The 12,442-nt window shown below is 39.6% G+C and overlaps 1 protein-coding gene across 2 annotated transcripts in view; it reads left to right on the forward strand.

Annotated features, from left to right (window-relative positions):
• The window catches only part of Negr1 (neuronal growth regulator 1), a 718,441-nt gene that overhangs the window by 479,739 nt on the left and 226,260 nt on the right, over window positions 1–12,442 (forward strand). For both annotated transcript variants that reach the window (XM_021195962.2, XM_021195963.1), the window contains exon 4: window positions 10,381–10,512. In XM_021195962.2, the coding sequence (XP_021051621.1) occupies window positions 10,381–10,512 (132 nt within the window). The remainder of the gene's footprint in view (window positions 1–10,380; window positions 10,513–12,442) is intronic.

The raw sequence follows: 12,442 nt of genomic DNA on the forward strand, positions 1-12,442 counted from the left end.
TTAAGTCTCTCTGTATCTCTGTGTTTCTGTCTCTCTCTCTCTCTCTCTCTCTCTCTCTCTCTCCCTCTCTCTCTCTGTGTGTGTGTGTGTGTGTGTGTGTGTGTGTGTGTGTGCATTAAAAGAAGTTAATTTCTAGCTGGGTGGTGGAATCTTTAATCCCAGCACTTGGGAGGCAAAGGCAGCTGGGTTTCTGAGTTCAAGGTCAGCCTGGTCTACAAAGTGAGTTCCAGAACAGCCAGAGCTACACAGAGAAACCCTGTCTCGAAAAAAAAAAAAAAAAAAAAAAGTTAATTTCTTAAGTTAATAATGCTTCCCCAAAGAGCCACAGACTAACAAACCCCCAGTGTCAGGCGTGAGAAAATGTCCTTCTCGATGTTTGGTTAGGGTTGTTCAAGTGCCTTCCAAAACAATATAAACTTTATGCGATTCCCTTGGTTGCTTGTCAGGGTTTAAGGGGTTGAGGCCCTGTTGCTGAAGACATGGTTTTTAATTGATTTTTAACTGGATCTGACCTGAAAACCTCCTTTCTGCAGTGTAGCTTCTATAGACCCAGAAAATACTGTATAGACTTCAAAGGGAGGGAAGCAATCAATTTATCTACAATATCTATGAACCATAACAATGACCAACATGGTAAGATATTGGTAAAGACACAGGAAGTAGCATACGCTGGTGGTAACTCACCTCTGTCTAACGGGACTTATGGCCTTCTCAATAAAAGAAATATAATTCTTGGAGACCTTACCCACTATGTAGGGCTAGTGAAGTCATGTACCTTAAAAAGAATCTACTACACAGGCACATGGCTAAATCAACATAATTTAAACTGAGGTCTGTAGCTTTTCTTATGTGATGTTTTAGTCAATATTGTGAATACATGTCCTAAAGTTTGTGATGTCTCTGACATTTGTCTGACATTGTGAGTCACCAATATGTTCTCTCCTTTTATGTCTTGGATGTTAATTAATTGAGTCCTTTCCAAAGCAAGTTTTATTTAATTGTGATAGAATCCGGATTATCAATATCTCTCAGGTGTATTGTGTGTTTGGTGTTTATGACAGATCTCCTCGCCCAACCCAAAGGCGCAGTGATCTCCCTTCATTTCCTTCTAGGACATTTACTGAATTAATTTTCAAATAGTATTCAACAGAGACTATTACTTCTTTTATGTACAATGTGAGTAGGTTCAGAGTGGATCCATGTAATTTATCAGAGTAGATGGAAAACATTTATCCTCTCACCATTACATCCTAGGAAAGATGAAATTTATTCATAGACACCATCAAGTTCAGAAAGTTCTCTTTCATTTTCTGATATATATATATATATATATATATATATATATATATATATATATATATTTTACTTAAATACTGAATTCTTTCAATAACTTTTGTAAATATAGTCATTTTGTTGTTGGTGGTTGTGGTATAGTGAATCACATTGTCTAAATTTTTCTTTCAGATAAACCACAGTCTGATATCATTTTTACTCAGTGTTGGTTATTGTCATGTATTTATTCAAAGGTATTCATGTGTCTGTTTGTGGTTGGCATCTTATGTCATTTGTTGTGATGTTGATGTAATAGTATTTTCATATAATGAATTAGGAAGTAGTCCTATAAGCTTTCAGAAAGAATTAGAAAAGTTGAATATGTATACACACCTACATTTAATTTGAGATTTGGTTTCTTGCATTTGAAATGCATTGAATGAGCAGGCTTTCTACTTCCTCTTGTTGTTCAAAGACTGTATCCATTTGCTCTGAATCACCAAGTTCACCAGCATATGCTTGCTTAGTAACCATTCTCTTTAGTGAGACATCAGTGTTGGCTTCCTTCATGGTTCATGAGCATAACACCCATCTTTCTCAGTATTCTCTCCCAGTCTGGTTAAGTTCTGTTCATTTCAATGATCTTTGAAAGGATCAACTTTTGGTTTCACTCATATTCTCAGTGATTTAGAGTTTACTGATTTCCTCTTTTAATTAATAACATTACTAATCTACTTTTCTTGAGCATCTCTCTTGTTTTCTCATTTCTTTAATTTGTAATTCACCACACTGATATTGGATATTGTCCTTGTGGGGTGGGGTGTCTGTTGTCAACAGCTTGCATAGCTTGGGACAAAACAATATGAAGTTTTTCTTATTTCTGCATTTTAATAAAAAAAAGGCACCAGTTTTCTTTATTCTCAACTTTGAGGAATGCCTCCCAATGATTATATAACCCAGCACTTAATAAGGAACATCTATTACCTGTTGATTGTGTGTGTGTGTGTGTGTGTGTGTGTGTGTGTGTGTGTGTGTGTCTGTGTAGGTTCAATCCTTTAGAATTTGTAAGAATCCCTTCCTTGGGGAGATATAGACAATTACCTATTTCCTCCTAAAGGTCTAAATAATAACCCAAAGTAAGTTGCTACATAGATCATACCCTCCCTACAGCTGCATAGATGGAATACCTCCTTTAAATATCTCACCTTATGTAGCCAAGGGCAAACAGAAGATTCAATGACCCTCCATCCTCCCCTTCCTTAAAGAGATGTCAGCATGCATCACCAAGCCTCATAGTGGGTTCTGGGAAATCTGCTGATCTGATGGCCATGCTGGACAGCAGAACTTCCATGTGACTCATGCTGCCTGAATCCTCCTCTCAGCAGCAAAGTGAGACTTCCACAAAGCACAGCTTGCCTCCAGGTAGGCAACTGTGTGGGCCTCAGGAATCCTAACCCAGCGCTTTCTGTTGTGCAAAGTATGAAAGACTTGGTTTTTAGGTTTTGATGGTTAATGGAGTGGTAAATAGTAAAATGACATATATGGGGGTGGAATTCTAGAAGCAGAATTTTAAAATTAGATATTTAAATATATTGCAGAACTCTATTCCTTTCAAGAGTCTGATTCTTCTCACAGCTAGAATGCAAATTATTTTTGCAGAATAAGAGTACTTCTAGCCTGTGATTTCTGCTTATAGCTTCAGACTTACCCCTACCTACTCTCATGAAACTGATATTCAGACTTAATCCAATTTCTAGCGTCTTGCTTCGGACAATTTTTTCTCACAATGATGACAAATAGCACCCTGCATTTGTGCCTCATGTAGCACTTGCTAGCCGTTATTAAAATTGCCTGTTTATTCTTTTGTTTCCACAATGAACTGTACACTTTTGGAAGTAGAAAGGGTTTTGCTAATTGATCAGATGGGGTACAATTGCTGTCTCCTGAGCAAATACATGATGGAAATATACATAACAGATGACAATGAGGAAAGAAATAAATGACTGTGGACTGAGCTTTTCCTTACTGCTAGCTGGAAGACTAAGAAAATGTCAAAGAAGAATACTGGGAAAGTGAGTTTTTTATTTACTGGTTGTTTTATTTGCTTCTGAACCCTTTTAGAATAATCTCGGCAGCCGACTTCCATAATTTCATCTTTCCTACTACCCCTTCTCTTACTGTACCTTCAGATTCTATTACCTCTGTGCTCTAAGAACACATTCCAGAATTGCATTAACTGATATATTTTTAGTACATTCTCATAAAGGAGTGTTCATTTTTTTCCTGGAAATTACTTGTATTATTCAGAAGGATTAATGACCTCAGCAACTTCATAAATTACACCATGAGCACTTTTATATCTGCTACTGTCATTGAAAATTATATAGAAAGTACAACACATGTGTGGAGGCAGAGCCACAAAGTGTAGTGAACCCTGTGGCCACCAATGACATCAGTGCCTTTATCCCAGAAAGCCCTGGCTGACTTTCTTTGAGTGTGTGGAGTTCGTTATAGGTTGTTACTATGTACCAAATTGCCACAGACTTAGTAGGGCCCAAGAGCAACCGCATCCTCCTGTACTATGCAGGTTAAATACTGAACTCTAGGTAGAAGCACGGTGTTGACGGGTCTGTTCTCATGTAGGCACTCTGATGGAGAATCAGGACCCAGCTGGTGGCTCAGGGACTTGAACAACTTTACATGACATGGCACATGTCTCACTTCACCATTGTCTAAGTTAGAAAGGGTTGGGAGAGTCCTGTTCATGGTCTCTCTTTATGACCTCAATCATGCTGCCCTTGAGACTTCAATGGTTAGATTGAATCCTCTAAAATGTGCTCCTTTGTTAATGATCACAATGCCATGGGCAAGTCCACCTCCACTTCTGAACACACACACACACACACACACAGAGAGAGAGAGAGAGAGAGAGAGAGAGAGAGAGAGAGAGAGAGAGAGAGAGAGAGAGAGAGAGAGAGCAAGCATATGGCAGAGGCAGAATCGACAGCAGGGTTAACTTACTGATTTTAACCCAGTAGGTATATACTAACATGCTGCAGCATCCCAGGAGTTTAACATGAGGTCCAAAAGCCTTTTTCAGAGGTCAATGCCCATTTAAATTACACGTTATTGTTCCAAAAACCAGAGTTATATACACATACCTTAATCTAATTCTTACCACAGTCCATTCTGCTGCCCGATTTTAAATTTATGCACTGAGCCACCTGTGAATCCAACCTTAAGTTTTAGGAGTTGTTTTTTGATTCCACATATGGAACTGAGTTCATTGGCAAAATGCTTAACAACTTAGCTGTTACTGTCTTGTTCTATGGAGATGGTCCACTCTGTCAGTGGAGCACTGAATCTGGGACATTCCACAGATGTCAAACTCTATAAGTGTCCCAGTCTCTTTACTTAAAGTAGGTTTGTGTTTGAATATAACTGGATAACTTCTTGTACTTTACCATTTAAACTATTTACAATCCATAACACAGTATAAATGGCACATAAGAAGTTAGGTTGTACTGTTTAGGGAACAATGATAAGAAAATCAGTTTATAGATGTTTAGTACAGAAGCTTAAGTGCAACAGCCCTTCTTGTGTTCAGGAAATACTATTTCCTTATAGTCAGCTACTGGGTCTGGATCTTATAATCTTTCCTGTCCTGTGCAATTATCTCTGAGCCTTGTGGGATGAGAGTATGATATAGATGCCTTATTTATTTAGGCCTGAATATTCTGCACTATGACATTCTCTACACATTGACCATCACCATCAACTGTAAAGCTTCTCCAGTGAAGGTGTAATCTAGTAAATTCTTAGGAGTTTGTTTAAAACTATGTCCATTTAGCAGAAAACTAAAATTACATTTTCCCCTAGGATATATGATCTGTGTAGTCATAAGTTCTTGGTGCCTGTGATAAGTTTCATCTTGTAAAGCAGGACTTAACTTGAATCAGAATTGGTTAGTTACTCTATGATGTTTCATAGCACTGTTGCAGCAGTGGGCATATCTTGCTGGTCTGGTCTCTACTGCAGTTTGCAGGGTCTAAAACTGTGCGAGACTGAGTACTTCTTTTCTGGTAGCATGTCTAGCACCTTCCAGCGCTATGAAAGCTACACAGTAGGGATAAGACTTCCAGCTTGGTTTTCTGTCTTCTATGGCTTGAATATATAGTGCATCCAGTAATGGGATATTACCATGTCGTTCTGGAGGGAAGTTAAGAGTGATGGTAATAGCCTGTAATGTTGGTGATCTGTGGAACCTCACTTGCCAACAACTTCAAAAGAGGTAGCCAATCCCTGGCAATGGGCTTGTTGTTGGTTAGCCTGTGGTGTCCAGTGGGCACTCTTACCCTCCTACATCTTTTACCACTCTTATCAGAAACACAACTCTTCAAGGCTTTCTTTGGGTGCTGTTTTTATCCTAGAGACTTTCAAGACAATTGTGTGTATGTGGTGTGTGTGTGTGTGTGTGTGTGTGTGTGTGTGTGTGTGTGTGTAATAAAGCCATAAACACATGTATAAGAAATAGGGAAATCTGCATTGTCTCTGAGAAGTAATTCCAATAAAGGTTAAGCCTGCAGTCCTATTTTAACAGATGATGAGCAAAGATGTGTATGTTTACTTAACTGCTGAGGTGATAGGAGAGCAGGGCTGGCCATTGCTGTTATTATTTCCTGCTCAGTTTCCTAATTCTCACATCTATTAAAGACCATGGTAAGGCAGAAATGACTCCTTGAATAGTGTCCCATCAGTCTCCAAACAAAACTCTCTTGCAGACCCAAGCCTGCGCATTATAAGAGCTAATATATATTTTATATTCATTGTGTATTATACAATGATGTGAGTGATTTATTTGTATAAGTTATTCACCTGGATGACCTGACAAGGCATGCTCTGTCACTGTCCCCACACATTGCTGTGGATTAACAAATAAGAGTTCATAGATCTGAAATGTTAACCCAGCAAATCTACCTCATACCCCTGACTACAGGGCATGAGACAATGCCTATAAGAAGTGGTTTATGATCTCAAATATGAGCTTGGATAACAAGCTATTAGGAAATAACCACTCCTACATATGCAAGTGAACCATTGTAGGAATATTTTACAAATTCATAGGAGAGTGCCATCAAGTTCTAGTGGCTGTGACACTCTAACAATACATCTTTCTGCAAGGAAAAGTGTGATAACTCATCCTGGATAAAGATTTTGGAATCTCTCTGAAGTGTTTCTGAAGAGTAGTAGTTAATAGCTGTTATACCACAGTATCAAATATGTTTAGAGAACTAAGACTGAGTCAGGGGCTCCTAGAATAGGCCTGAAATTCCTTAGAGATAAAGCTGGCAGATGACAGGTCATGAGCCACAGTGTAGATGCTGGGAACTCAACCTGATTCCTATATAAGAGCAGCCAGTTTTCTTTCTTTCTTATTCATTCATTCATTCATTCATTCATTCATTCAATAAATTATTCATTCTTGAGAAAAGTATGGCTCTATTTGGAAGAGATTATGTGCAAATGAAAACTGTTTATCTTATAGCCCTTATAAGTTCTTATCTTTATTCTACAGTGTGGTATTTAATATATTGATAGCCTTTGTGATCTTATAAAGGATTTACAGTAGCTTTATAGGATTTTCTCTCAACTGGTCAGTTTCTGTCATGTCAAGGTGTCAATCAACATGACAGCTCTAAGATTGTCTTCTAAGATTGTTTCTGTGACTATGAAAGTGAAGTGGAGACTTCTTCCAGCGTGGACTTTTAGTTCATGAGACTTCATTTTCATTAAGTGGACACATGATTACTCATTCAGTAAGTGTTTATTGAGTATGTGCCATGTAAGGATGACATGATGGAACACAATGGCACAATAGGATCTTCACTGTTAGCAGGAGAGGCACTGTGACTGATGCCGCTCTTTACCCTGTTTTTGAATCACAGATGGAATTGCCACTCACTGGGCGGGCGATGAAGCTCATCACACTGTGAACATCTGTAGGAGTCATTTTAGGACTAAGTAGACCCCTGTCTCATTTGGGGTTATTGCCTTTGTCTTTTCTCTGCATGTCTGTCAAGCCTTGTTGTCCTTATCTTCAACTTTGGAATGGGTTGAGCTAAATTGCACTGATGGACTAAAATCCTTGATTGAATATTTATATATTGACAAACACGGCTCTAAATTTTCCAATCTGGAATTCAGCTCTGGAAAAACCAGCCTTAGAACAGAGCAAAGGTGAGTTCAGAATGGACATCTTACCCACATAAGACAGAGGCCCTGTGCCTATCTTTTATGGTAAGGAATGTAGATGCCACATCAGACCAAAAGTTCCAATAGTCAGGAAGGAAAAACTATGGGATGTTCTTGGCAGGTGCCTTTATAGGGGTCATATGACTGATGACTGACTGTAGCCTCCACCTCCATTATTGAGGGAGAATCATATGACTGATGGCTGACTGTAACATCATATGACTCACTGGCTGTCAACTCAGACCTCATTCTGAGGTAGGGTGAAGAAAGATCTCCAGTGACTCTGCAGACTGTGGCATCCATGCCCTTGATAGAGACACACACTCAGCAGGTATGAAAGGCATCTCTGGTGCTGGCTGATGCTATAGTGATATTTCTGCATGTGGCATACTGCATTTTTTCTTAGAGTTTGGAACATTTGTTCTGAACCCATTGCTTCTCCCATTTCACTACATTTATTGATTATATTATGTATTTAAAAAAACTATAAAGTTATCTTCTCCTTCCATGAGAATTTACACACAGATGATGGTTGATGGTGAAGAGACATTTTCTTAACTGATACAGCCACTGATATATGCACATGCACCTATAAATAACCCCCACACCACCCATACATGTATCAGGAACCCTAATGAAATTCACCAGGTCACATGAAAGCAGAAGAGAGTATACCTTGGGAGAGGAAGGAGATGAATAGGGATGGAAGAGGAGTAAGAAAGGAAAACAGGGACAAACAAGATCGAAATATATTACATACATGTAGAAAAGTTTGTGGATAAAACTCAGTACTGTGTATAATTAACATATGCTAATAAAACCATTAAAATCAACATCAAAGGTCTGTTCTATTTATTCCTAACCTTCAATGCTTTAAAGCTAATGTTTTTATTCTTGCTATGGTTAAGCAGTAAGAACTAAAGAGCATGTGTGTATAGCCTCCGTGTTTAATTTCTTGCTTAAATTTCTTAATGATTGCATGACTCTTAACCATTCAAATAGGTTGCAGTATGTACCTGGTATGGATGAATATTTGTCTTCTAAGTTTTACTTTTTTTGTTTTCATTTTTATTAGATATTTTCTTTATTTACATTTCAAATTTTATCTCCTTTCCTCATTTCCCCTCCAAAACCATCCCATCCCATCCCCCTCCTCCCCTGCTCACTAACCCTCTTCTCTGTCCTGGCATTTCCCTACACTGAGTCTTCACAAGGCCAAGGGCCTCTCCTCTCATTGATGTCCCACAAGGCCATCCTCTGCTACATATGCAGCTGAAGTCTCGAGTCCCTCCTTGTGTACTCTTTGGTTGATGGTTTAGTCCCTGGAGCTCTGGGGGTACTGGTTGGTATCATTGCTCCTGTTATGGGGCTGCAAACCCCTTCAGCTACTTAGGTCCTTTCTCTAGCTCCTCCATTGGGGACTCTGTACTCAGTCCAATAGATGGTTATGAGTTCCACTAGTTTTACAGAGTAATTTATGTCTTTGAAACTGGAATTGAGAACAAGTTAGAAAGAGTGCCATGGGAAAGAGAACTGTGTCCCTGAATAGAGTGTGTGGCGTGGCAGGGACCTTGTCACCAATGTTCACCAGTTTAGATTGTGAAGTTAACACTTACTTTGTAATCTTACTTCACAAAACAGTTTGTCAGTCAACTAATATCTCAGAGGCTTCACTCTTTCCATCTACAAATTGAGAGCAACTTGGTAAATAGCAAAAGAGTTGTATATACTCTAAACAGTTATAGCTTTTATTGGCAAAGTCATGGTCATTCTGAGGGCAAACCATGATGGAAAATACTGTCCTAGACAGAACCCACAGGGGGTACAGTCATTGACATGCATTCTAGATTTGAGAGGCTGTAACTGAATTTCCTTAGATTTATTGAGTGAATCCCATTAACTTTCTAACTTCTGGGTCATTGTATTTCTGGAAGGATGACAGCATAAACACAGAGGAAGCCTTGACTTTGGGAAATACTGTTTAGTGGGAGAATTCCTTGATTCCCAACCCCTTCTGTAGGCGTTGAAATGTGAATGCATTTCACAGTCATCTAAAGGACACAGAGAGAGAGGACATCACTCTAAGCACCACGGCTTCTCTGTAGAGACTCTGTCAGGACCCCCAGCTGCCCAATGACTCTGCTTCTATTTGGGTACAAATCTTATTACTGAAGAAAGAAGTCTTGATTTCCAATCTCATTAACTTCGGGATATTTTTCCATCTGTGATTATGACTTTATATTGTTAATCTACTGTTATTTTTAGTCAAACAGAATGTTTTCGCTGGAATAATAAAAAAATAAAGATAATTTGGTTTGTTTGCATAACCACTTAACTCTTAGTTGAGAATCATTAAGCTTCTTTCCTGAGATTCCCTGGGTGATTTGCATATAGCACTTACAGTTTGGCTTGCTTGGGAGCTTTGGCAGTTTCAGATAGGGGCTCCTGGTGCTGCTTTTATAGACCTGTGTACTTTCATCAAGCCATCTGGCTGGAAATCATGAGCAGGGAGAGGTTCCCCAGAGAAAAGTCAAGTTTAGTTGGGTAAAGTGTCCAGTTGGTATTTTACACTGTATAAAAATTAGTATATACCAAGCAACACTGGTGAATTCCATCCACATTGTGGGGATGTGGTTCAGCGCTGTTCTATCTGAAGGACTCTGAAACCAAAACCAATTAAGGAAAACACATGGGCATTCTGCTCTAAGGCCCCCTTTTTCTGCATTTTCTTTTGTGTGCAGAATTGTCTGGATAGCGATGTCTGGTAGGAACCACTAAGTTTGTTGTTTTCCTTGAATGAAGCCTTTAACAGCAACAATTAAATGTGTGGTCTATTTTCTGTTATTGTTGTTATAGCAAAACCATTTGAAAATGGACAATATTTGGACATTTATGGAATTACAAGGGACCAGGCTGGGGAGTATGAGTGCAGTGCAGAAAACGATGTATCCTTCCCAGATGTGAAGAAAGTGAGAGTGATCGTGAACTGTAAGTCTCTTTTCTTTATCACCATAACTATTGAAAAATGTTTGAAATTGCTGTGGCTGCTTTATTAGGTTATATATCTGCACGTGCACGCGCGTGTGCGTGGGTGCTCACACACACACACACACACACACACACACACACACACACACACACATTTATGTGTGTACCATGGCCTTAGCAGATCCCAGCAATGGTTTGATGATGTATAGACTGAAATCTTCCAGTACTGTGTTCATCCCCAGCACTTCCAGAGGTCTCACCCTTGTCTCTAAAGAACTGTGATGCTGACTTAGGTCTCACTTGTTGGACACCAGCAGAGGTCCAATGTGCAGTACTTGATCAGACCTGATGGACACAAGTAGGAAGCAATTCACTGAAAGATGAGAGGGAATGGTAAGGCTTATTAAGTTGGATGATTGAATTTCTAGCTTGGAGATCCTGGGAAAATTAAGAACTCATTTCCCCATAAACACTATCATAATGAAGTTAATATGAGCTAGATATTTCACAATGTCACCCACACCATGACACCACACCACTTTCAATATGGAAAAAAGACAACTGCTTGGAGTATGCCACTGCAAATATCCTTGACCTGTGAGTAAAGTTGTCTTTCTTTCAAAATTGTTTCCAGTATTTTATTTTTCAAAGAAAATAGTTTGGGGATAAGAGTATCTTACCCAAAACATATACAAGCTATATCTTTTATCTGTTTTCTTTATATACTTTTCTACATATGACCTTTGCCGTTAGTGTGTAGTATTGATCACCAGATAACATGGAACTGTTATACATATATCCATAAATACTAATGCCAATCAGCTGCTACTTCATGTGAACATGAGTCTTCCAGCCTCATGAAGCAATTGTTGTTTTTTAAAATGTTTTATTAACCATTCCATTTGTTTATATCTCAAATGATAGCCCCATTCCCAGTTATCCCGCCACAATCCACCCATCGCGCATACACCCTCTCCCCATTCCTTTTGGCTCTATGAGGGTGTTCCCTCACCCACCCACTCCTGCCCCACCTCTCCAGCATCCCCCATGCTGGGGCATCAACCCTCCACAGGACCAAGGGCCTCCCATCTCATTGACGTTAGGCAAGGCCATCCTCTGCTACATACATATCTGAAGCCATGGATCCATCCCTGTACACTCCTTGGTCGGTGGTCTAGTCCCTGAGTGCACTGGGTGATCCAGCCAGCTGACATTGTTTTTCCTATGCGATCGCAACTCCCCGTCACTACTCCAGTCCTTCTGCCAGCTTCCCCATGACCAAGGTCCCAACTCAGTCTGATGGCTGGTTCCAAGCATCAACATCTGCATTGGTCAGGTGCTGGCAGAACCTCCCAGGGAACAGCCACACAAGGTTCCTATCAGCAAATGCTGAGGCAACTGTTAACTCTCTGAACCACTCCAGGCATTGAGTTGCCCATCAGAGAAGATCACTGTCATAATCTAAAGTTTGTCAGCTGCTGATCTACACACTTTGGATGAAATTTCTCAATAAGACTGAGCAAGTAAACAGCATACCTGACTAGGAGGCAGTTTCTGACAGAAATTTTCAGAGTTCTGAGAAAAAGAAAGAAAGAAAGAAAGAAAGAAAGAAAGAAAGAAAGAAAGAAAGAAAGAAAGAAAGAAAGAAAGAAAGAAAGAAAGAAAAAGAAAAAAGGCAGAGCCACCCGACAAGGCCTTGCGGAGCTCAAAGCTTCCGAGGCTGTGTCAGCCCGGCTGAAGCAGAATCCCAAGGTGGTTGCCTCAGAGGTCAGATTTTGACAAGTTCCTAGATTCTTGGCACTTTTATTGCAAAATATTTCCATTGACTTTAAGGACTTGTATTGCAGAGGGTTGCTGGTTAATCCCTCTGGAATTTAGGAGTGGAAGATAACTAAAGGGGGGGGGGAGGCAGAGGGGGAGGGGAGAGAGG

Source organism: Mus pahari, chromosome 4, assembly GCF_900095145.1.
Source record: "Mus pahari chromosome 4, PAHARI_EIJ_v1.1, whole genome shotgun sequence".
Classification (NCBI taxonomy): domain Eukaryota; kingdom Metazoa; phylum Chordata; class Mammalia; order Rodentia; family Muridae; genus Mus; species Mus pahari.